The sequence below is a fragment of the Trichosurus vulpecula genome, chromosome 4, assembly GCF_011100635.1.
Source record: "Trichosurus vulpecula isolate mTriVul1 chromosome 4, mTriVul1.pri, whole genome shotgun sequence".
NCBI classification, from domain to species: Eukaryota; Metazoa; Chordata; class Mammalia; order Diprotodontia; family Phalangeridae; genus Trichosurus; species Trichosurus vulpecula.
The window spans coordinates 332659791-332685149 of record NC_050576.1 but is presented as its reverse complement, the minus strand read 5'-3'; the positions used below and the strand labels follow the sequence as shown (position 1 = coordinate 332685149).

At 33.4% G+C, this 25359-nt stretch overlaps 1 protein-coding gene across 3 annotated transcripts in view; it reads left to right on the top strand.

Moving 5' to 3' along the window:
- DACH1 (dachshund family transcription factor 1) overlaps positions 1 to 25359 on the top strand; it is a 491468-nt gene that overhangs the window by 319764 nt on the left and 146345 nt on the right. For 2 of the 3 annotated variants that reach the window (XM_036757382.1, XM_036757383.1), the window contains exons 4-5: positions 20437 to 20592; positions 21101 to 21273. In XM_036757382.1, coding sequence (XP_036613277.1) covers positions 20437 to 20592; positions 21101 to 21273 — 329 coding nt within the window. The remainder of the gene's footprint in view (positions 1 to 20436; positions 20593 to 21100; positions 21274 to 25359) is intronic. The other variant, XM_036757384.1, reaches the window with a different exon arrangement.

The following is a 25359-nucleotide window of genomic DNA, read 5'->3' as shown; positions in this document are numbered from 1 at the left end:
TACCTAGCTGAAAAAGGTTCTAGAAAGTGTCTGTCAGAGCTGAATATAATAGGACGATTACCCTACATGTCACAATCCTATTTATTCATGCTAGTATCATGCCTACTTTGTTAACAGGAAGACGACATTGCTGACTCATATTTAACTTGTAACCCCTAGCCATCTATCAAGTAAGAGTAAATAAAAAGTGCAGTGGAGTGGCTTCTTATTCAGATTCGTGTCATCTTCAGTTTTCCCTAAAAAAAAACAGCCACCGTCATCCTTGCAAGACCAGTGTAGATATACCTATGTTGGGCCTGGGGATTTTTGGTTGTGCTACTGATTGCCCTCTTGCATTACATATAGCCAGCTCCAGAAATGAATTCATTCTTCACCATCTTTTTTCCACTGTACTTATCCGCTATATGTATGAAATGCAAATCTGGGCCAAGACTCTAAGCCTTATAAATGCTTATTAATTTTATTTGAATGAATGGCGCATCAATCACAGTATTGCCAGTAATGGTCTTTTAGTTTACTATTTCTATACACAAGAAAATCAGGATGACTACATATGTTTTATAAAATATAAGATTTCTCATCTCTGAACGTCTCCTCTCTCCGCAGTTTCCTTGGCCTGTATTTCTAGACATCAAAATTTCTTTCCTACTTATTTCATAGTAAGTTAAAATGATGGTTCCTGTTTTATATTGCTGTTTCCTCTGAAGTGTTGTTGCATTTCTCTGTTCTCCACTGCTTCTACATGGGTCGTTGTATTTCTAGACTGTTATGGTGGCCCTGCCAAAGGTCTAAATTAAGATTTTCCCTTGGATGCCTTTATTTCCACACAAGAGTTAGTTTGTGATGGACAGCCTCATGAAGGAGCCTGTGTAGTTTCTCTGCAGAGTTTTAGAAAGATCCAGTGCCTCCCTCTCTTTGTAGTAGATATGATACATAAGTTGATCATTTCTTAGATCTTTTAGCAACTCAGCCATTGTATCCAATACCCAAGATATTTCATAAATCTCCCATTTTTCTCCCTTTCCCTTCAATACACACACACACACACACACACACACACATTATTCATGAATTAGAAACAACGATAAAAAAGAGGCAAGTTTTTCTTTTTTTCAGCTGTTGTTTAGAACTTTGAAAGAACCATATTACCTGAACTCTCTTGCTGTGTTTATTTTTTGAACATCTAAAATAATGTGAGTCTGAGGAACTTGTTCTCAATTATATTGATATATCCTGCTTAGCGTTTTTATATGCCCTGATAAAATTTGCATGTTTGGCAGTTGTTATGAGCAGCTTAATGATCCTTATTCCAAAGCATATAATTGTTTTTAGATATGAGTAGTTCACAATAGTTAGAAAGAAAGTATGCTTTGACAGCTTCTAAAGTCTCTAAAGCAAAATCAATCAAAGGAGAAAGTTTATGAACTGTCTATATCAGCAGATGGAAGTTTGGTGAATCATGCACATTATGTTTAAATGTGGTGCTAGTAGGCCATCATCAAAAGATTGGCCATCAAATAATTTTTTTGGTTTCAGCATTTGTAAAGTCGGTGTCCAAAGTCACAGACAGAAGTAGTATGGACACCATCGAAATTAGGTATCCTTGAAGCATTGAAATACTTTTTAACAAATGAGTGAATGCTTCGGAATAATATATATATATATATATATATATATATATATATATATACATATATATATACATATTATATAAGTACATATAATTATTATGGATTCATTAAATGAACAGGAGAAACATTTGCCATGAGCTAAACAAGATATTAATTGATCTAGGCACTACCATCTATTTTACTAGGTTCATCTAATTAAGAACATCAGAAGTAACTGACGTTGATAGTCATAATATGCTATTGATTAAAATGGAGAGTCAGGATTCCAGGGTTGAAAAGCTGAAGAGGATCTGGCAACAAAATATTTTATTGATGGAAGAGATATTCAATTGATGAAAACATAGATTTGGGGGACTGCAAAAGACAATAATAAATTTGGTTAAAAACATATGCAATTAATGAAATTCTAAAAGATTACTTTTATATTTTTGGTAGAGTTTTTTTTTAATTCCTATCAGGTAACTTTTGCATGCTAGGTAGCTAGGTGGTACAGTGAATAGGGCACTTCATATGGAATCAGAAAAGATCTGAGTTCAAATTCAACTTTAGAAACCTGCTACCTGCATAACTCTAGTCAAATCACTTAACCTTTGTCACTTCAGCAGAGTGGAGTGAGCCCCAAATGCCCACATCTGCCTTTTTTAAAATAGGGCAGTGGGAGGAATTTGGCACTCCACCTTCCCACCCTCCAGTCAGAAGGAAGAGGAGGATGAGGGAGGTGGTGTCAATCAAGGCTTGAGCTAGCAGCCTGGTGGTTTATTAGAGTTGATGAGCTTAACCTGAAAGACATCTTGTTTCATAGAATTGAAACCAGGCAGAGCAGCAGATACAAAGTGGAGTGAGTTTTATGAACATTTTTTAATGAGACATTAAAATATATATTCAACTTCTTCCAATTTTCCTGGCATATATATAATAATTAACCTGAAGTGGCTTCAAAATGGATATGCTTTGCAAAATATTGTAAATTCCTTGACATCAGGAATTATATCTTATTTGCCTTTAATCTCCTTCCCTATCTAGCACAGTGCCTTAGCCATAGTGAGCACTTGATAAATATTTATTGAGTGGAATTGAATTAAATGATATTGAGAATGCGTTTCTATTTACCAGTATAAATCATCAATTGCTACACCCAGAAATATTTATCTGTTTAAACTTTCAATATTTGATAATGGATGTAGGTTTGAATAAAACATATACTTGCCAGATGGTCTCTGGGAAATGTTTTCTAATCAGCAACATGAATTAAATCCAAGATCAGCTGATGCTTCAAATTTTTTTGCATCTTTTTTGCCTATTTTCTACTCATGCTTAAATGCCACCTTTTCCAAAAAGCCTCTCATCTTCACAGCCAATAAAGACCTTTTCCTTCTTTGATTTTACATTCTACTCTTTTATGCACTCCTATGACACTTTTTCTGTTATGGTTATTTATACATGGGTCAGGTCTTTTATCTCATCCATAAACTCCATGAAAACAGAAACCTTTTTGTAATATATATATATACATATATACATATATATATACATATATATGTATATATATACATATATATACATATATATATGTATATATATACATATGTCTCAACATTTAAATGTCAGGTAAATGTTTCTTGATTATGGCAAGAAATTGAAAAGAACTCCCATTGTAAAAAAAGAAAAAAAATAGAACAGTATGATCCAGTTAAAGAAAACCACTGAAGAATGAGTTTTGAGCTTGAAGTTTTATGTTTAGGTATACCTTAGGTCCATGTATCACTTTCTGGCCTTAGAGAAATTATTTAGTCAATAAGTTTATTGAGAGATTAGGTTCAAGGTAAGTTATGACATAAAGCATTTTGAATATAATGACTCATAAATACTTAAATATTATTTTATATCTATGCAAAGATATTCAGATATATAAGGATAGTACTCAAGAAATGAGTGCCCCTGAGTAATGATATTATCCTGAATTTCATCATGGATTTTTTTTTCAGCACTCAAAAGTCCTTTTAGCAGTTGCATTAAACTACTGAGTAGACATTGAACAACTATTTAAATTAAAATGCCCAATATTTAAGGCAATGAGGTCAATTAATTGGGTTGTTGGTAGTGAGTGAAATAGTTTTTATATGTTATCAGAAATGAGTCTCTTCGAAGTTTGCAGAGAAGTTTTTCATGAAGGAAGAAGGTGCACAGAAGTTGTTTAAAAAATAAAAGGGGAACCCACACTAATAGTGGGAGAAGCTATGCTTTACCCCTCAATGTGAAAGTAAAAGGCAAGTATTCAGCAAAACATGTATTGTCAAAGAAGGAAGGAAGGAAGGAAGGAAGGAAGGAAGGAAGGAAGGAAGGAAGGAAGGAAGGAAGGAAGAGAAAGAAAGAAAGAAAGGAAGGAAGGAAGGAAGGAAGGAAGGAAGGAAGGAAGGAAGGAAGGAAGGAAGGAAGGAAGGAAGGAAGGAATATAGGAAGGAAGGAAGGAAGGAAGGAAGATAGGAAGGAAGATTAGTTACTGCCTGGAAGGAACTTACCTTCTAAAGGGGAAAGACAACACGTAAAAGGGAGCCAAAAAGGAGAAGGAGAGGAGGACACAAAAGTACTCAGCTTGGAAGATCATAGAGAAAGTCTGGAGCTGATTGGAGGGGAATTAGAGTGACAGCCCTGAGGAGTCCTAACAAATGGATTTTTGGGGGGAAAAGCCATCTAATCTGAGGGAGAATCCTGAAGGGACTGTAGGGTACTCCCAAGGTGTGGATTCTAAAACTTGTTTGAAGCTTCCAGATGGACAGCTGGGACTGTTCTTCAGGGAGTGGTAAAACTATTCTGAAGATGAGAACAGCCAAGACCCAAAAGGTGAGGAGGTATTGCAATATCTATTGGTGGAAGAAATATCAATGGAATTAGAGATCTTTCAAAGTATCAAAGTAAATCCATCACTAGAAAGGACAAACAGATGTTCTGAAATAACATGAGGCATCATGGTAGGAGATGGATTTAATAATCTCTGTGTCTCCCCTGAATTGTGCCCTTACTGCTTTTGGTATGAACATTCTTTTCATTTACCATGAAAACTCTGTCTTCTGAAGAACTAATTATGAAATATACATAAAAACTTTAGATCTTTCTCCTCCTCCTAATAGTTTTGTTCCCCAGAACCTTCACTATCAATATCCAACATATTTATGTCCTTACTGATCTTTCAGCACATTTGCATTTTCCCAAAAATCAAAATAGCAGAAGTTATTATGACCCTGAAAAAAACCAAAACACAACAACACTTGAAAGGCATATTAGAATTCTTTGAAATAGTTGTGCTTACTAAGTATGACTGGGAGCTAGAGGAAGAAATGTTTTGGTTTTATACAAACAGTAGCTTTCAATAAGCCTGCAGTGTGAAACTAATCCACCACTCAAATATAATAGAATTATAGTGTTCTTTAAAAAAGGCTGAGTTCATTCATGCCTGTGTAATGTGGTCACTTTAGATTTAAAGCCAGATCCCTATGGCATTTTTAAAGGGACTCTGCAATTACTTTATATCATGATTAATTATAGTATTACCTGTAGACAAATGGTAGTCTTTTAGCCGTTGTTTAGTTGCCTCCATTTCCTTTATGTCTGACCATGTTAGTGATTTCTGCTTTAAACAAAAGACTCCCAAGGAACAGAGACTTAATTAACTTTGTTCAACTCTAAGCAAAATACTCAACATAGGAACTTTCTATTCAATTTACTGCAATCCACATTTTTAAAACACCTACTATGTGTAACACACTATTCTACGCTTAGTGGTGCTCAGAGTGCTTTGGGATAAAAACTGTTTTTTTTCTTTAAATTTCAAAATGATAACAACGCACCATAGGTATTAAATGAATAAGTTTTAATTTTGCCTTCAAAGGGATCATTACATGCACAGTTCTGTGCTCTTTTTGCTCATTGCTCTTGTCCTAGACAAGAAATTATTCTTTCCTCAGTGGGAAATATAAGCTGAGGCACCATCTTGGCATGCTGGAGACGGCTGGGGGAGTGATGGAGCTTAAGGATAAAGAGTTTGAGAGGGGAGGCATAGCTCTGACATTTTCAAACATCCCTACCATTTCTGTTTAGGTTGGTAAAACATGGTTCACTCTATCTGCAAAGCACAGATGAGAACCAAAATATATTGGGCCAAGTGCCAAGTTTTGCCTCCGTGGGACTTCAGCATTACAACAACTACAACAATAACAGTAATAATAATAATGCATTTATATGGTGCTTCAAGATTTACAAACTACTTTCCATATAAAACCTAGAGAGGTAATTAATATGTTTTTATGCTTGTTTTGCAGATGAGTAAATAGGTTAAGATTGGTTAAATGTTTTACCTATGATCAACTAGCCATTAGGCCATGTCTTGAATCTAAAGCTAATGGTGTTTCACCTATACATACACACACACATACACACACACACACACACACACATACACACACACGATTAAAATTTACTAAAGGCATAACTCTAACCTTTTGTTGTTATTGTGCGCATGAACTCTCACTGGTGCTTTACTTAGTATATTCCCTGGGATAACTTGCACATTTGTTAGAGGTATGGAGGGGACAAGTCATTGCTATAAGACTTCTAGTGAGAAAGTCCCCTCTACCAGTACAGGGAAGCACCTACTCTGCAATTTCTAGTCATAAAGAGTTTCCTGAGGTCCTGGGAGTTTAAGTAATTTGCCCTGGGTTGCAGCAGCCAGTACATGTCAGAGCCAGAGCTTCCTGGCTCCAAGGCCAGCTCTCTGTATTCTATGAAATCTGAAGTACACAAAAAATATTCAATCTAAAGTAAATAGATACAAATATGGTATACTAACTTTTGATTTTATACCTGCATTATTTTGTCTATTTCATTTTATTCTCTCTTGAGAATTCAATTTTTAGGATCATGAACACCAAAATAAGTAATTTCCACATTTCAGTTTTGGATGAAGATACATTTTAAAAAATAAAACCTAATTTTTGCCTAGGACAAAGAGACTAATGACAGATTTCAGGCATTTAGTGTAATATTTATGTAAGGGACCACATGAGACCACAAGGGGAAAAGCTTATCTGCTACCTGTTATGTGCTGCACTATAGTGACTTGAATTTGTTGGACCAAAATTTTATTTGATTTAATAGTATGTTCATGGCAAGGTTATAATTTCTGATCCCCATATCTCAGGCTTCAAATACTGAAAATATTTTTGACCTTTTGCTATTCTTCACTCCCTATATCTAGCCAATTGTCAGTTTATGTCAATTGTCAGTTCGTGTCTATGCTATTTCTATTGCTGCTTTCCTAGTCTGTATCCTTTTTATATTCCACCTAGACTATTTCAATAAGCTTCTATCTGCAGTTTCTACTATATCTTTTCTATGAGCCATCCTCCACATTGTTGCTGAAATAATCTTAAAATGTGAACATGTAATTCTAGATATATCTTGCCAGTGCTGAATATAATGGGGCTCTTACATTTCTTGATACAGACACCCCTTTTATCAATGAAGCTTAACACTATATTAGTTTTCTAGCAGTGTCACACTGGTAGTTCATATTAAGTCTGTGTCTTTTTTCACATGCATTTTTCCCAATTCAGTTCTCTTCCACAGAGTACATTCAATGAATTTTTGAACCTAAAGGGAAAAACCTGATGTTTGTTCATATTAGATATCTTGTTGATTTAGGACCATCATGCTAGCATACTGACATGTTATACAGTCTTAATTCTTTCATTTTCACCTGTCAGCTCCTTCTCCAAGTTTCCTCCAATGTCTATATCTAAGCCAGTGATTAAAAAAAGCTAAAAGAACAGGAGCAAATGTGGGACTCTCCCTCACAGTTCATATTAACCCATTAATCATTTGTTTTTTGTACTGCAGTTATTATATAACTTGGGGACCCAATTAGTTATGTAGCTCTACATAACTACTATGATCCAAGTTACATTTTTCATATTGTCCACAAGGATATTATGAGAGATTTTTGCCAAATGCCATGCTGAAAAAACTTATTCAGTAGTGTGAACCTTAATTCAAAGCTGCAAGGATTTGCAATTTCATCAGTGAGTCCTCCTTAGAGAGCTTCAGATCAAAAAAAAAATTCTCCATGACTTATTCTTCATTAATTAGTTTAGACAATAACAAAATAGTCACCTGGTGGTCAAACCCCTGGTGATGAATTTCTTTGATTCTGAGACTAACTCTTAGATAACAGACATATAATCCAACATTTGGACATTTCTGAAATCCTTTTTGTCTTGGTAAAACCTTTCAAGATGAGAAATCCAAGGCCATCCACACAATGATAAAATATTGTAGTAAGTATCTCATAGAGAACTCAACCCTGTAAAAAATGAAATGAAGTTACTTTTGATTTAATTGTTCTTAGAAATGACATGATCTATTACAGGGATCCAGACTTTCTTTTCTAAGTTCATATGTTTAAAAATCTGCCTTACAATTTCACAAACAATTTTTGTAGAATCTGTGTGTATATATTTTTCCTTCAGCTCTGTGAAAAAACTGAAATAACATTTTTCCTGTATCAGTGTTCTTGACCCAGTGTTCTTTGTGATTTTTCAAAGACTGCCACTAAAAGTACTAGAGTAACACCTGAATGTTCTTTCAATTTCATTTTGTAGGACCTAGGGACTAGAACCTATGTACTTTTGTACTAAGTTATTACTTATCTTGAACTTCAATTTCTTTTAGATGAATGCTTTATTCTTACTAGGTTGGGAATCCCTCTGTGGTAGAGAAGACAGAAGCAAAATAGCATTTGACTTTTGCTTACTACTATTCTCTTACAGAATCTGTAGAAAACAAACATAGGAATGACAAACAAAAACCTTTACTCTCAGTTAGATGAGAAAACTGATACCCAAAGAGGTTGAAGTGAACTTTCCCCTAGGTCACATAGCTCCTTTGTGAGAGAACCAAAGGGAGCTTCCAGAATTCCTGATTCCTCCCCAATGCTACTTTCACTACTCACACAGTCTGCTTCCTAGAGTAAGGAGAGCATGAAGAGATATAGGAGGAGTTAACAAGGAAAGAGATCACTGCTTTCTTCCAATCCTTCCAGAACAAATGGTGCAAGGAGAACACAAAACTCTAAAATCTGAGAGTCTGGAAAGGAAGCTTTTTGTGGTCATTCCTATGTAGTATCAATTAGGAGAATCTCTTAAAATGCAGTGAGGTGCTTCTGGTGGTTTCTTTTCTAAAATGTTGTGCTTAAACTGGAACAGTTTTAATTGCACCCCTAATTAATTGTACCCCTAAAACATGGTCTCTCCCTCTATTTAAAAGAAAACAGTTTATGAAGTTGAACCAAAGCACCCAAGGATATCTGTTTTCTTGTCTTATATTTAGAGGCAGATCATCCACTGATAGAAATGGAAAAAGCTGTGTATTATAAGACAACATTGGCTGACAGTAAGATGTTTGCATTTTTAGGGAGAAAAAAAAGTGAGGAATAGTTTTTAGAAGACTTAGTTCTCTTGTTCATATAAAAATTATATTTAAAAATAATCTTGCACTTTTTATTTCTTAAGTCAGGGTTAAGATTTAAAAAAGGAAAATTCTATGTTCTTGTTAAAGTAGAGGAAAAGTTACTTGTTTGTAAAAACGACTCTAATTAAGAAATAGAAATACAGCTCTTTGTGGTGTTTTCTTAGTAGCTTTATTGTTTCCCTTGTTTTGATGGGGGGGAAAGGAAGGTGACATGCTTTATAAGTATCCTACAGTCTTATGGAGTAAATACCAGCTATCACAGTCATTTTCATGTCAAGTAATCTTGACAGATGATGTCAGATTCCCTGTCTCACTCTATCAGTGTCACTCTTTAAGTACTAGTGGGACAAAGTAAGTCCTTTGGGCTTTGCCTCCTTTGTTAGAGTCAGCCTTGGGGAAAATCAGAGCAAATGGTTACATGGCACTTAGTTATAAGGGATAGTCACATCTCCATGTGATTCTATTGTATAAGCTGGCATTAGACATCTCCATTCTTAGGACTAAATAGCAATAATAGCTAGAATCTGCACAGAATTTTAATAATATAAAGTAGAAGCTTAAGTAGTTTTATCCAGTTTCCATACTTGTAGATTTTTTTTTTAATCATGAAAACTGAACCTGAAAGTTCAGGTGTTACCATTGACTTCCTACTATTTAATCTCCATTCTATAAACATATCATTAGTAAAACTATATTGTTTCTTCTAATGTCTGTCTGTATAGTAATTATGAATTAGAAGATATTTTAATTCAAGTGTAATTATAGATATGGGTCATTTGTATAAAAAAATTAGTAGTTGATATTTGAATTATATCATTCCAGATGTTAAAATAATATTTCTTAACTTCTTAATGGCAATTCATACATTCAGTAATGGGAGAAATCAATCATTCAATCAATAAATATTTGTTAATCACACACTAAAGTGCCATGCTCTATGCAAAGCACTGGGGAATAAAAAAAGGGGGAGGTGGGTATATGCCTGCCTTCGAGGAGCTTACATCTTAATGGAAGGAGAAAAAAACATAGATATAATATGCATGCATAATATATGCACACATATATGTATATGTATGTGTGTGTATATACATACACATATGTACACACACACACACACACACACATATTAGTAGCTGGGGATTGGGAAAAGCCTCCAAGAGGAGGTAATGCTTGATCTGAGTCTTAAAAGAAGCCAAGGATTCTAAGAATCAGATATAGGAAAGCCAAGCTTTTCAGGCACAAGGAACAATGAATGTGAGAGCACAGAAATGGGAGATAGAATGTGTAAGGAGCAATAGTTGCACCACTATAGCCGCCTTATGGTATAGAACAGAATGTCAGAAAACTCAAAAGGCAGGAATGAGCCAAGTTTTGAAGACTTTTAATGCTAAGCAAAGGGCTTTAAATTTGATTTAGTAAGGAACTGGGGGCCACAGGCTTTTATTGAGTAGGGAGCAGGGTGTCATAGCCACATTCAAACTTTTAGAAAATCGCTCTTGCAACTCAATTGAGGATGTGAGGAGACATTTCAATCATGAAAAAAAAAAACAATTAGAAGGCATATGGCAATGTTTGAAGCCAGAGGAGATGAGGGTGACTAGAGAGGTGACTGTGTGACTCAAGAGATAGGAATGTGTGTGAAATATGTAGAGAAAAAAGATGACACTTTTTGATAACTGGATAAGAGGGGTCAAGGATGACAGCAAGCTTGAGAACCTGAGGAATTGGAAATATGGTGAACTCTTTGACAATAATAGAAAAATTAAGAAGATGGAAGATGTTGAGGGTGGGGTAGGTAGGGATTTTGAGTTCTTTTGATCAATGTAATTACCAATCATGATTCTAGAGGATTCATGATAAAACATGCTATCTCCTGACAGAGAAGTGATAGACTTGGAGTGAAGTTTGATACAAATTTTCACTGACTTAAAAAATAATTTAAAAATGAGTAGTTTTGAAATTGTTGAGTTTGAAATACCTAAGGTACATTCAGTTTGAGATGACCAATACACATGTGGTGATCTAGGACTAGAGTTCAAGAGAGAGACAAAATTCTATGACCTTCTTGCTCAGTTCTAACTAAAGAGCAAATATATACATGACTAGATGATGTAGCTTTTAACTAATCTATAAATCAGTTCAATTGTTTCTTGTGGGTGAGGAAAATACTAGAAGATTTTGATTTTGAAAAATGGATAGCTATGGCAGCAAGTTCTTATCTTCATTCTTAAAACACTTGTCACTGTTAGCTTCGATTCATTGAAATTCTTCCATTCTACCACTTCATGCCCTAAAAATCTACTGTTTCTCCTAATGCATACTAGAAAACTTACCCACAGAAGGCTTATCCAGTGGTTTGGTAAAATTAGAACTTACCTATCTGGTTTGGTAAAATTAGAACTTACCTATCAAGAGAGATAAAAATAACTTGATCCTGAGAAATAACCCACCACTTATTATGTCTTCTTTGAAGGTTAAGTGCTACAGATCTGTATGCCTGGTAAGACTCTCAAAGAGAACTATATCCTTTTTATATGTTATGAATATTTTTAGTCTTCAGTAAAATTGTAGTAAGAACTTTAGCTCAAATGCTAGCTATGCTACATACAGTGTGATTATTAGCAAACCATTCTTCTTCTCTGGATTTTTTTAACTTCCTTTTTTTTTTCTTAGTTCTTTTGTAAAATTAGAGGTTTGTGCTATATGACCTCTAAATTATTTCTAGTGCTAAATTTATGGATTCTGTGAAAAAGAAGTATCAACTGGATACTGAAATAGAAGAGTGTGAAATTTTAATATACATGGGATAGTCAGTTTATGATTTTCTCAAGGCACTTATGATTCTAATTTAAAAAGAGATTAATTCAAACAACTAATTATTAGAGTTGGCAAAGGGTAAGCAGGATCATAATTAATGAAGGTACTCATTGTATTTTCCTGCTGTAGGCATTAGCTCCTAATAATTTTTAGCAAAAAAGAAAAAAACAAACAAAAACATTATGAAGGTCTAGATTTTGTATCATATACATTTTTTTTCCTAAAGTTTAATTGAAGCCCAAAAGGAAAGGTCCCAGGAATGTCATAATGAACATTCAGGGCTCCTATGTCAAGTGAAAAAATGCTTGTAAAGATCTAGAAACAATTAGTCTCAAGTACCAAAGAACTTTATCTGTTTGGATAAAACAAGACCTGACAGCTCCTGCTAAAAAATAGAGAAAATCTTGGAATATGATCTTCTAAAAGGTAAAAAAATGTAGGCTTGCAAAGGAAAACATCACAAAAAAACTGATTGTAATCCTAGAGGGGGAAAATGCACTTTTATTGGAATAGAAGACTTTAAATAATTTTTGATGAAAATATCAGAGCTAAGTAGGAACTTTGACATGCAAAAAAGTCCAGAAAAAAAACTTGAAAAGTAAATTTCTTTGAACAATTGGAAGGAACTGTAATAGAACCTTAATGTCTTCAAAGGGTATGGAAAAAGTCAATTTTTAAGGTAGACATCTTGAGGGTGGATTGATTCTGTTCTGAGGGTTTTAATGGGGGAAAGAGAGAGCAAAAGAAGAATATATTTATGTAGAAAGAAAGGTGTAGAACTTGCTATTTCTCAAATTTGGCATTTATGAGAGGAATATACAAATATGGATAAAGGGGTAGGAAGAGTGGGTATCACAAGGAACTCACTCTTTTCTAAAACAGACAAAAGAAAATTGAATACAAACACATATATCGATGACAGTTGGTATAGAAATATATCAAGCTAAACAGGTTTGCAAATGGGAATAGGGAAGATTACATGAGGAAGGAAAATAGTCAGTAGCAAAACAAGCTTCCTGATACTGAATTGAAGACCAGAAAGGAAAGAACTAGAATTCAAGAGCATTCTTTAGATCGCCTCATGTAATTAGGAATTACTGAACATATCATGGGAAATGAATGTAATGAAATATAAAGAAATAATCAAAGAGACAATTTCAGAAAATTCAAGGTGTTATGAACTGACTAAAAGTTTCAGAAGAGATACTTCTAAATGAAATGTAATTTGAAACAAGTATCAATTAAGCACTTCCTAAGGGCTGGGAATATAATGACCAAAAGGCACTAGAAGTTGATATTATTAGGAAAGGACTCCTTGAGAAAGCTGTACTTGAAATGAGCTTTATAGAATACTATGGATATTCTAAGATGAAAAAATGAGGAAAGATGTGCACCAGGCATAGACTATGAAAAAAACATGGAGTTGGGAGATGGGAGATGGGGGATTTTGTGCAATGTGTGAGAATCCACTGGAAAACCAGTTTGGATTGTAAAGAGCATTAAGAGATATAATGTATTTATGGCTGAAAAAGTAGGTTGAAAATAGATTGTGAAGGGCTAAAAATGACTGAGAAGTTTGCATTTGATGCTAGAGATAGTACAAGAGTTACTGGGGTTTAATGAGTGGCACAGTCAGATCTGTGGAATATCACTTTAGCAGCTTTGGAAAGATGGATTGGAAAGGAGAGACACTTGAGGAAGGAAAAGCAATTAGGTAGCCATTACAGTTATACAGGTATAAGGTGGTGGAGACTTGAACTAGGATGGTGGCCCAGTGAGTGGAGGGAAGGGGTGAGATGTGAGTGTTATAGAGATAAGATTGGCAAGATATGCAACTAATTTTATATGTTAAAGGAGAGAGGATGAGGGGTCAAGGATGACTCCAAGCCAGTTTGAGTTTCAACATCTACTTAATCCATAATAGTACCCTATTTTGTATCTCACATTCATAAACAGTGCACAATAAGTTGAGTTGGGTAGGCTGAAATTTCAGTTGTATCAGCTTTTTATATGTTATAGATTTGCATATGTGCACTGGATTGCAAGTGTTTTAGAAATTTTTCTCTGGCACTTAATAGAGACTACATTTAAAAAAAAAATATATATATATATATATATACTATATATATATATATATATATATATAACATTTTTATTTAAAGTTTTGAGTCTTAAATTTTATTTCTCCCTCCCACCTTACTGTTCCCCCTCCCTGAGACAGTAAGCAATCAGATATAGGCTACACATGTGCAATTATGTAAAACATTTACATATTAGTCCTTTTGTATGAGAAGACTCAAAAGAAAAAAAGAAAGTGAAAAATAGCATGCTCCAGTCCGTATTCAATCAATAGCAATTCTTTCTCTGGAGACAGATAGTATGCTTCATTATTTAGTCCTTTGGGATTGTCTTAGATCATTGTATTGCTGAGAATAGCTAAGTCATTCACAGGTCTTCATCGAACAATATTGATATTACTGTGTATAACGTTCTCCTGGTTCTGTTCACCTCACTGTGCATCAGTTTATTTAAGTCTTTTCAGGTTTTTCTGAAATCATCCAGCTTTGTCATTTCTTACAGTACAATAATATTTCATGACAATCTATGCCACAGCTTGTTTAGCCATTCTCTAATTGATGGGCATCCATTTGATTTCCAATTCTTAGCCACCACAAAAAGACCTGCTATTAATATTTTTCTACACATAGGTGTTTTCCCTTTTTTTGGATGTCTTTGGTATATAGGCCTAGCAGTGGCATTGCTGGATCAAATGCTATGCACAATTTTATAGCCCTTTGGGCATAGTTCCAAATTGCTCTCCAGAATGGTTAGATGAGTTCACAACTCCACCAGTAGTGCATTAATGTGCTAACTTTCCCACATCCCTTCCAACATCCAGTATTTTTTCTTTTTTGTTATATTAACCACTCTGATAGGTGTGAGGTGTTACCTCAGGGTTGTTCTAAGTTGCATTTTTCTGATCAATAGTGATTAAAAATAATTTTCTTTCATATGATTATAGATAGCTTTGATTTCTTTGTCTGAAAACTGCCTATTCATATACTTTGACCATTTATCAATTGGGGAATGAACTGTATTCCTATAAATTTGACTCAGTTCTCTATGTATTTGATAAATGAGGCCTTTATTGGACATACTTGTTACAAAATTTCCTCCCAGTTTTCTATTTTCCTTAAATTTCCTCCCAGTTTTCTATTTTCCTTATAATTTTGGTTGCATTGGTTTTGTCTGTGCAAACACTTTTTTTAAATTTTATATAATAAAAATTATCTGTTTTGCATTTTGTAACGCTCTTTATAGCTTCTTTGGTCCTAAATTCTTTCCTTATCCATAAATCTGACAGACAAACTGTTCCATGCTCTCTTTATTTACTTATGTCATCACCCTTTATGTGTAAATCATATACCCATTTTGAGCTTATCTTGATAAATTGTGTGAGATGTTGGCCTATAACTAGTTTCTGCCTTACTATTTTCCAGTGTTCCCAGAAGCTTTTGATAAATGAGTTTTTGTTCAAAAGGTTTGAATCTTTGTGTTTATCATATACTAGATTATTGTGGTCATTTACTACGATGCAATTTGTGCAAATCTATTCCATTGTAGTTGATTTACTACTATTTCTTAGCCAGGACCTGATTGTTTCTGATGATTATCACTTTATAAATCAGTTTGAGATCCGGTATGGCTAGGTCACCTTCTTTTGCATTTTTTTTAATTGATTCCCTTAATATCCTTGAGATTTCGTTCTTCCAGATGAATTTTGTTATTGTTTTTTTCTAGCTTTATAAAATAATTTTTGATAATTTGATTGGTACAGCAATGAATAAGTAGATTAATTGACGTAGAATTGTCATTATTATTATATTGGCTCAGCCTACCCATGAGCAATTAATATTTTTCCAATTGTTTATTTGTGTGATTTTATTTGTGTGAAAAGTGTTTTAAAGTTTTGTCCATGTAATTCCTGGGTTTTTCTTGGCAGAGAGACTCCCGAGTATTTTTTGTTGTCTACAGTTATTTCAAATGGAATTTCTCTTTCTATCTCTTTCTGCTGGACTTTTTTGGTAATATATAGTGATGTGTTTGGATTCATTTTGTATCCTGCAACTTCGCTAAAGTTGTTAATAATTTCATGTACTTTTTTAGTTGATTCTTTAGAATTCTCTAAGTATGCCATCATATCATCTGCAAAGAGTGATAGTTTTCTTTCCTCATTGCCTATTCTAATTCCTTTCTTTTTCTTCTCTTATTGCTATAGCTAATATTTCTAGTATAATATTAGATAATAAAGGTGATAATGGGCATTCCTGCTTCACCCCTGATTGTATTGGGAAGGCTTTTAGCTTCTCCCCATTACAGATAATGCTTGCTGATGATTTTAGATAAATATTACTTATCATTTTAAGGTAAGCTCCATTTATTCCTATGCTCTTTAGTGTTTTTTAATAGTAATGGGTGCTGTTATGCAAAAGGATTTTTCTTTATCTTTTGAGATAGTCATATGATTTCTTTTGGTTTTGTTATCGATATGGTCAAATATACTTACAGTTTTTCTAAAATTGAACCAGTCCTGTATACCTGATATAAATCCCACTGGGTCATAGTGTATGATCCGTGTCACATATTGCTACAATCTTTTTGCTGATATTTTATTTAAAACTTTTACATCAATATTCATTAGGGAAATTGGTCTATAATTTTCTTTCTCTGTTTTTGCTTTTCCTGGTGTGGGTATTAGCACCATATTTATGTTGTAAAAGGAATTTGGTAGGGTTCCTTCTTTGTCTATTTTTTTTTCCAAATAGTTTATGTAGTATTGTGATTATTTGGCAAATTTTGGTAAACCTTTGGTAAAATTTGCTTGTGAATCCATCTGGCCCTGGATTTTTTTCTTAGGAAGTTCATTGATCGCTTGGTCAATTTCTTCTTCTAAGATTGGGTTATTTAAGTATTTTATTTCTTCTTCTGTTAATCTGGGAAATTTATATTTTTTGTAAATATTCATCCTTTTAGTTTAGTGTTAAATTTGTTGGCATGTGATTGGGCAAAATAGTTTCTAATAGTTGTCTTACTTTCCTCTTCATTTGGTGTTGAGTTCACACCTTTTCATTTTTGACGCTAGTAATTTGATTTTCTTCTTTCCTTTTTTAAATCAAATTAACCAATGGTTTATCTGTTTTATTGTTATTCCCATAAAAACCAGCTTCCACTTTTATTTATGAGTTCAACGGTTTTCTTCCTTTCAAATTTCTTAATTTCTCCTTTGATTTTCAGAATTTCCAATTTGGTTTTTAATTGCAGATTTTTAATTTGTTCTTTTTCTAGTTTTTTTTTTTCAGTTGAATGCCCAGTTCATTGATCTGCTTGTTCTCTATTTTATTGATGTAAGCAGTTAGAAATATAAATTTTCCCCTAAGTAGTGTTTTGTCTGTATCCCATATATTTTGGTATCTTGTCTCATTGTTGTCATTTTATTTAATGAAATTCTCAATTATTTCTGTTATTTGTTTTTTGACCCATTTGAGTTTTTAGGATTAGATTAATTTCCAATTTTTAGTGTCTCTTTCCATTGTCTGTTATTGAATATCATTTTTATTGCATTATGATCTGGAAAGGATGCATAAACTATTCCTCCTTTCCTGCATTTGGTTGTGAGGTTTTTATGTCCTAATACATGGTCAGTTTTTGCATAGGTGGCATGTATTGATGAGAAAAACTTGTACTCCTTTCTATTCTCATTCAGTTTTCTCTAGAGGCCTAGCATATTTAACTTTTCCAGAATTGTATTCACCTCATTATTTTCTTTCCTGTTTATTTTTGGTTAGATTTATTGAGTTCTGAGAGGAGAAAGTTGAGGTCCCTCACTAGTATAGTTTTATTATCTATTTTCTCCTGTAACTCATTCAACTTTTCCTTCAGAAATTTAGATGCTATACTATTTGTTGCATACATGTTTAGTATTGACATGACTTCATTGTCTATGGTACCTTTCGTCAAGATAGAGTTTCCTTCTTTATCACCTTTAGTTCTATTTTTGCTTTTGCTTTGTCTGAAATTGTGATCACTCCCCTGGCTTTCTTTGCTTCAGCTGAAGCATAATAAATTATCCTACAGCCTTTTATCTTTACTCTCTGTGTGTCTGCTTCAAATGTGTTTCTTGTAAACAACATATTGTAGGATTCTAGTTTTTAATCCATTCTCCTATCTGCTTTTTTATAGGTGAATCCATCCCATTCACATTTATAGTTATAACTAACTGTAGATTTCCCTCCATGCTATTTTTCACTTATTTACGCCCCCTTACGCCCCATCCTTTCCCTCCTCGCAAGTGTTTACTTCTGATCATTGTCTTCCCCGGTATATGCTCCCTTTATCAGTCCCTCTTCCCTCATCTATTATCCCCATTCCTATTTACTTTTTTATAGGGTAAGATAGATTTCTATATCCAACTGAATGTGTCTGTTATTCCCTGTTTGAGCCAATTTTGATGACAGTAAGGTTTAAGCTTTGCCCACCCACTCTTATTCCCTCCTTGAGTCAATTTTGATGGGAGTAAGGTTTAAGCTTTGCCCACCCACTCCCAATCTCCCCCTCCATTATAATAGCTTTTTCATGCCTCTTTTATATGGGATGCAGTCTTTTAACACCCCCCCCCCCAATCCATTCAATCTTCCCTCTTCTGAGACTACTTTTTGTGATGCGTAAATAATACAATTTTGTGACTAAATGTCCCTAACATCACACAATGGATTTGTTCAAGTAAAGAAAAAAAAAAACAAATCTCAAGAACTACTGCCAAATTAAGAAACGTAAAGTAAGTCTTTAAAATTTATCCTGTTAATACTGGAATATAGTGTGGGACTTTGTGAATATAGGATAATGTACTTTCATATCACAGGGCAGAATCAAGCTGTAGAAATATCTTTCAAGTGAATCATCTTAGTATTGAGCTATAAACTTTTCACAAAAGCTGTCATGGCTTCTTGTAAAATAATAAGGATGTTTTAATTGATTCTTTTCATTGTTTAATAAAATTGCTTTGTTTGATTGCTAGAGAAATCTGAATTGAGTTTTCATTACCTACTTCTGAACAATTTACACTAGGATTCAGACAGTATTGAGCTAATGAGTTTGAATTTATATTGAGCTTTAACTGTCTTCATGAAGTAGATGGAAAAAATCATGGCAATAACTAAGCATTCTTCATTAAAAACTATGTTGTACAGATTTTACAAGGAGGTATTTAATAGAGCTAAAGGATTGAAATTGGAATTTCACCAACTTTACTGCTCTGTCTCGGAAGAAAATATGGTTTCAAAAGGAAATAGAACACTTATTAATTGAAAAGTATTTTCCTGTGTGTTTCAGAGGAGTAAGTCTCTAAGTAGCTCAAGTTATGAAATGAGGCTTTGCTGGAAGAGGTTTAATTTGTATCAATAGCAAAAACTAAAAGACATTTAAGCATTTTTCAGTAAAATATACCGTAACACTTTTAAGGCAGGTACGGCTAAACCACAAATATCATCATATATACTTGTACATGCCCCTCAAATGCACTTTTGAAAATCCTTATGATGTCATAACCTAAATCTTGTATTCATTTTTATGTCAAAGGTAAATTATGGTCAAAAATATCAATATTATTCCATTACTGTGATCATTTATTGCTACATTGTCAAAGTAACACATTTTTCTAATGTTTTCTGCAGTGCCTAATATTTGGGGAATTTAACAAATCTATCTCAAAGTTAATTCTTGAAATTAGGTTAAACACTTTGACACTAAAAGGTTGGTGGTTTACCATGCATTTCAACAATACCTTAGTAGTAAACTTTCTGCTCCCTCTAATTCTGTAGTATAATTGAATTTCATTGAATGTATAACATATCCCATTTACCATCAAATCATTTGACCAGTTAGTGATTAGGTTTCTCAGATAGCTTTTTAAAATTGACTTTTTTGTCATGGTTTAGAGTAGCAAAATAGCAAATATACCGTGTTTGTGAAAATGGTATACGTTAAATGCTTGTTCATCTATTTTTGGTTTAAATTTTAAACATCAAGATGTACCAATATAAGTGGAAAATGAAACATATATTTTCCAAGTGTAAAGATATTAAAATATGAATAATTAAGGGAAACATGATTGGCATTTTTACCAGACCTTTTCAAATTTTAAAATTATTCCCAGATCTGAAGAATATTACCATTCAACTTGCTTCTAATTATATTCTTGCAGTGGCCTTTCTGGAAAGTTGGAATGTTTCTTTGGACAGGGAAATTGGAAAAAAGAAGTGTATCTCCCTTGTTTTAGGTCATTACCCTTAATAAACCAAATATTTTTCCATTCTCCAAATGGGTTAAATTTGTGGCCTTACTTGCAAACTTAGACATTGCAAATTTGGAATCTTCCTGTATCCAAATAATTTATATTCATTCCCCACAGGCAGCAGTGATGGTTCTTGGGATAAGGAAAAACTTCAGTCTCCCCCCACCCAAGGATCTCAGGCCTCTGTTAACCACCCCAGCTTGCCTGGACAACATAACCTTCCAGTTAGTCATCCTCTCAACCCTCTTCAGCAGAACCACCTTCTGCCAAATGGTACGATGGCATCTTTTAGCACTAACATTGATAGTTTTCAAAAAATAAAATTGTATGTCATTATTGTATAGTCAACTTAGGTAATGAGAAGCAGTAGAAGTACTCCATATAAACAGTTAAATGTAGTTAATATGGATTAAGAATGAGTAATTTATATTTTAAATAAAATTTTAACAGTCACAAGCATAATAAATCTACCATCACACTTGGCATTAGATACTTTAGAAAACTACTTATGATGCAATAGAACAGACAACAGTTTAATCAGTCTTCGTGGCCTATTTTTCCTCCAGGTGTGAATATCTCCTATTGTCCTCAGTGGGAGTTACATACATAGAGGAGAAATGTTTCCTTCTGAATCCTTTTGTTACAGCAGAATTTCTGAAAACTTCATTTTTCAATGATTTATGGTGCCAACAATTTAAATAGAAGTTTGATCACTGGATGTTTTTTCTTCTCCAAAACATTGAGGCACATATGATCTGGTATACATTTTTTTTTCTTATAGGACTGGAACTTCCTTTTATGATGATGCCCCACCCTCTAATTCCTGTCAGCCTACCTCCAGCATCTGTCACCATGGCAATGAGCCAAATGAACCACCTCAGCACCATTGCTAATATGGCAGCAGCAGCACAAGTTCAGAGCCCACCATCAAGAGTTGAGACATCTGTTATTAAGGTAAATGGACAAAGAAACAAAAACAGTTCATAAATAGTTCCACACAGAATTTTGCTATTTGCAATGAGGATTCTTCACATAATTGCTATTGCTAAAAACCTAAGTGTGACTAAATGTAGAATCAGAAATGCATTGATAACACTTATCAGTTCATCAATTAAGAGATATGTAGATAGGATATATCTACTTTCATATCTCAATTTTGTATATTAGGAAAACTATACATGAGGGATTATGACTTTGTTTAGAATGTCAGACAAAGTTTTTCCATATTTTGTAAGGACTGAAGTTTTCACAAATATGTGTCCATTTCTTTGTGATGAGTGTAGCTCTAGCATATCTTTAGCACTCAAAGCAATTTCATAGGAGGCTTAAGTTGGATGGGAGAATTTGGAAGAAATGAATTTAATGTCATTGAAATTTGTACTCATATCCAGTGATCTTCCTGTTTGGAAATGGTCTCATCTCAATCCATTTTTTGAGTTTTGGAATGATAATACTGGGTGCCTACTATCTCTAAGGCATGATGTTGTTTATTATATTAATCCCTTTAAAGAGTGGTAGCAGTCCATCTATGTCAAGGCCATTTTAGGTATGATCCTCATAACAGTAATAACTGATGAGAATAGTGGATTCTTCAATGTTTCAACATATTGTTTAAGGGTACATATGTAAATAAAGCTGAGTTTATAAGGCATGAATATTTTGATTAACATGAATAGACTTTCTAAAAAGAATATATTTCCATTTTTTTTGTTGCACCCAAACTATGGTATGTTTCTGTACTCAAAGGGATATTTGATCTAATCAATTTGCAAGTTCTTTCCAACTGATAAAATTTGCAATCCATTCATGCTTGTCCATTTTGTAATAATCACATGTGAACACTCCCATAAGTTCATCATATTTGGTCCACCCAACATCCTTGAGGCCTTTCCTGATTTTTCAGATATCACAAAGGTATCAGTGATATAAAACCATGGAAGATCATTTAGTCCAATCCACTGGTTAGAAATGCAACTATCAGGATACTAAATTACTACATATTCTCTTGATAAATCTTTTTTTTAGCTGCAGTTAATACAAATATAAAATGGATTGCTAATCCCCCAGCTTTAGTAATGATTTTTATGCTACATATTATTTGGTTGTTCCTTCTTCACCCACTTTCATAAGCACTGGTGTAGATTTTGGACACACACCCACACACACACACATACACACACACACACACACACACACACACACACACACACACAATTTCTAACTATTTCTAACTGAGGCATTGAAATAAGTCCAAATACAAAAGCAGTGGATATAAAGACTTTTTGATCTTTCCACAATTCACTAAATTTGTTGTTAATTAGCTATATTTTGTTATCTATAATCTCACAAAGCACTAAAAACTTTTATGGTCCTGGAGAATATTTCATTTCCTAGTGATAAACAACTGTAATAAAACTGAGACTATATACTTATTGAATATTATAAATAAGTTAAAATGATTTTAAGACAAAAGGGAAGCAAAAAATAGGAAAATACAAAGAAATAAGAAGATAAAATATATCCTAGCTTTTTAAAAAATGTTTAGAGTTGTCTTAACTTATAGTTACATGTTATGAACATTTATAACCAAGATGGAGAAAAAATATCCTTTTGTAATGAAATCATTAGATACATGAGTTATATTAATAGAACAGATTGTGACAAACATGAAGCACATTAACTGTGACATTTACCTATTTACATCTAAGCTATACCTTGTACATGACATAGCTTTCATCACCTTTAAATTTAGCTTGCAAAGGTAGACATTATGTATGGGAATATATTTTGAATTGAGCTTTTTGTCTATAAAAATACAAGAGTGTAGGCTAATTAACCATGCATTAACTTTTACCAATTTTATACATCCAAATATTTTAGAATTAGAATGCACCACAGTCATAAGCCATTGTATCAAACCTCTTTATTTTTCAGTTAAGGAAACTGGGGTCCAGAAAGGTTAAATGATTTCCTTATTGTCATAAAACAGATAGATTTTGGAGGCCATATTTATATAGGCCTTGTCTCTCTTGCTGCAAATCTAATATTCTCTCCATCCATCCATCTTTCCATCTATCCTCTTACTGTGCCATTAATTTGTTTATTCATTCATTCATTCAAAGAATGTCTTAAAAGTTCTTGTTCTATTCAGAGCATTGTACTAAGGATGAGGGAGAAAAAAATAAATTAGACTCAGTCACAGCTATTTTTATGGTAAGAGAAGATATAGTTAGACATAAATTCATACACTATATTGCAAGCACATAAAAGACACAAACAAAATGTCATGTGAAGTCCAAATCATGAAAGGTCATTCATACTTGAAGGGATCAGGAAAGCTTCCTTGGAGAATATAGCCTTTAATCAGTCATTGAAAGGGTTGTTAAGGTATGTAGCAGACAAGAGAAGTAGGCAGGGAAAGAGGATGGTGTAGGTTTCAATGTACTGGATTACATTTTATGAAAACAATATATACTTTTTTAAACTAGGAGATTCCACATACATGTCATTAGAGCTCTAAGATTCATCCTCCACAGCTATCCAGTATCCTCACATTAGACACCTACGGTAGGATGAAGGGGAGTAAATGGAATTACTCATATCTTGACAACTATAATGAATGACTTCCGTTATATTCTAATCAATATTATTTTTCATTTTTAAATATTGACTTAATTTTCTTAATAATTTTCATTAGTATAGCATATTACCTATAATGGAATATAGATTATTTAGCATTCTATACTTATAGTAGACATTTATATTTAGTATATTAATACTTCTCTATGAAATGACAGCTTTGAAGTAAATGATCTATAAGATCCTTTCTCAATCTAAATACTAGGATCATATGGTGGGGCCTGTATCCTGGTGGATAAGTGAAGGCCCAACCAATGTCAGACCTTGGCCAGTTTGGGTGGTAGGGACGATCTCCAGATACAAAGTAAGTGAAGGTTTACCTAACACTCTGACTTTGACCATCTCAACAATGAGAGCCTTATGCTGAAAGAACAGGATAGATCAACAATTTTTGGACACATGATTAAGGAAGGACAAAAAATAGGGGGTTAGTACATCAGTTAGTATGTTTTCACAAAGTCTTAAAACTACATCAAAGTTACAAGGTGGACTCAGGTTATAAAATGGAGTCTATGAAATAAGTATCAATGGCTCATAGGGCAATACATATTTCCATTACATATGACTTTTGGACATTTTACAATTTAATTGTGATTAGATCCTTCTGTGCTTTGTTAACTAAAGTGAACAAGTCAACAACCATTAGAGTTATTGAAATCTGGAATATCTGATCCCTGGCACATAGTAAGTGCCTAATAAACGTTTGTTGACTGACTGGCTCAGGAAGCTAGTGAGTTTCCCCTCATTGGAGCTTTTAATCAAAGACCGGATGAGTCACATGCCCAGGATGTTGTAAATAGGATTTTTTTTTCAGGTATCGATTAGACCATATTGCCTCTTAGCTTCTTTATAACCCAGAAATTTTGTTTTTCTGTGAAACATTTATAGTGATAACATAATAAAGATAATTTAAAAATCTTCTGAAATTAAGGTGAAAATTATTATCAGTTAAATATGTTTAAGACAGCCTAGTTCTAAAGATTTGTCCAAGTCAGCTGGTAAGCCCTTATGGAATCCTAACAGATACCCAAAGACAAAAATGAAAATCATATTAGAAAAAATATAAGATTTATGGATCAGTGATAATTCTAACTATAATAATAAAATCTATATATGAAGTGGAGCAGAATAAGTATTTATGCTACATTTTTTGCTAACTGCATTTTTCCTGAAGGACTTGTTATCTGATACAGCAGAAATGCTCCAGATTATAGTTTGAATGGTAGAAAGACTGATTTTTTTCTTATTCAAGAGATTTTTTCTTATTCAAGAGTTTTTTATTTTCAAAAGATTAAATCATAATGGCTTATCTGTTCTAGCATTTAAACTATTTTCAAATTTAGAAGTGATAGTTCTACCATTTAAGATAAAAAGGCTATCATGGAATTGTCCTGTTTCTAT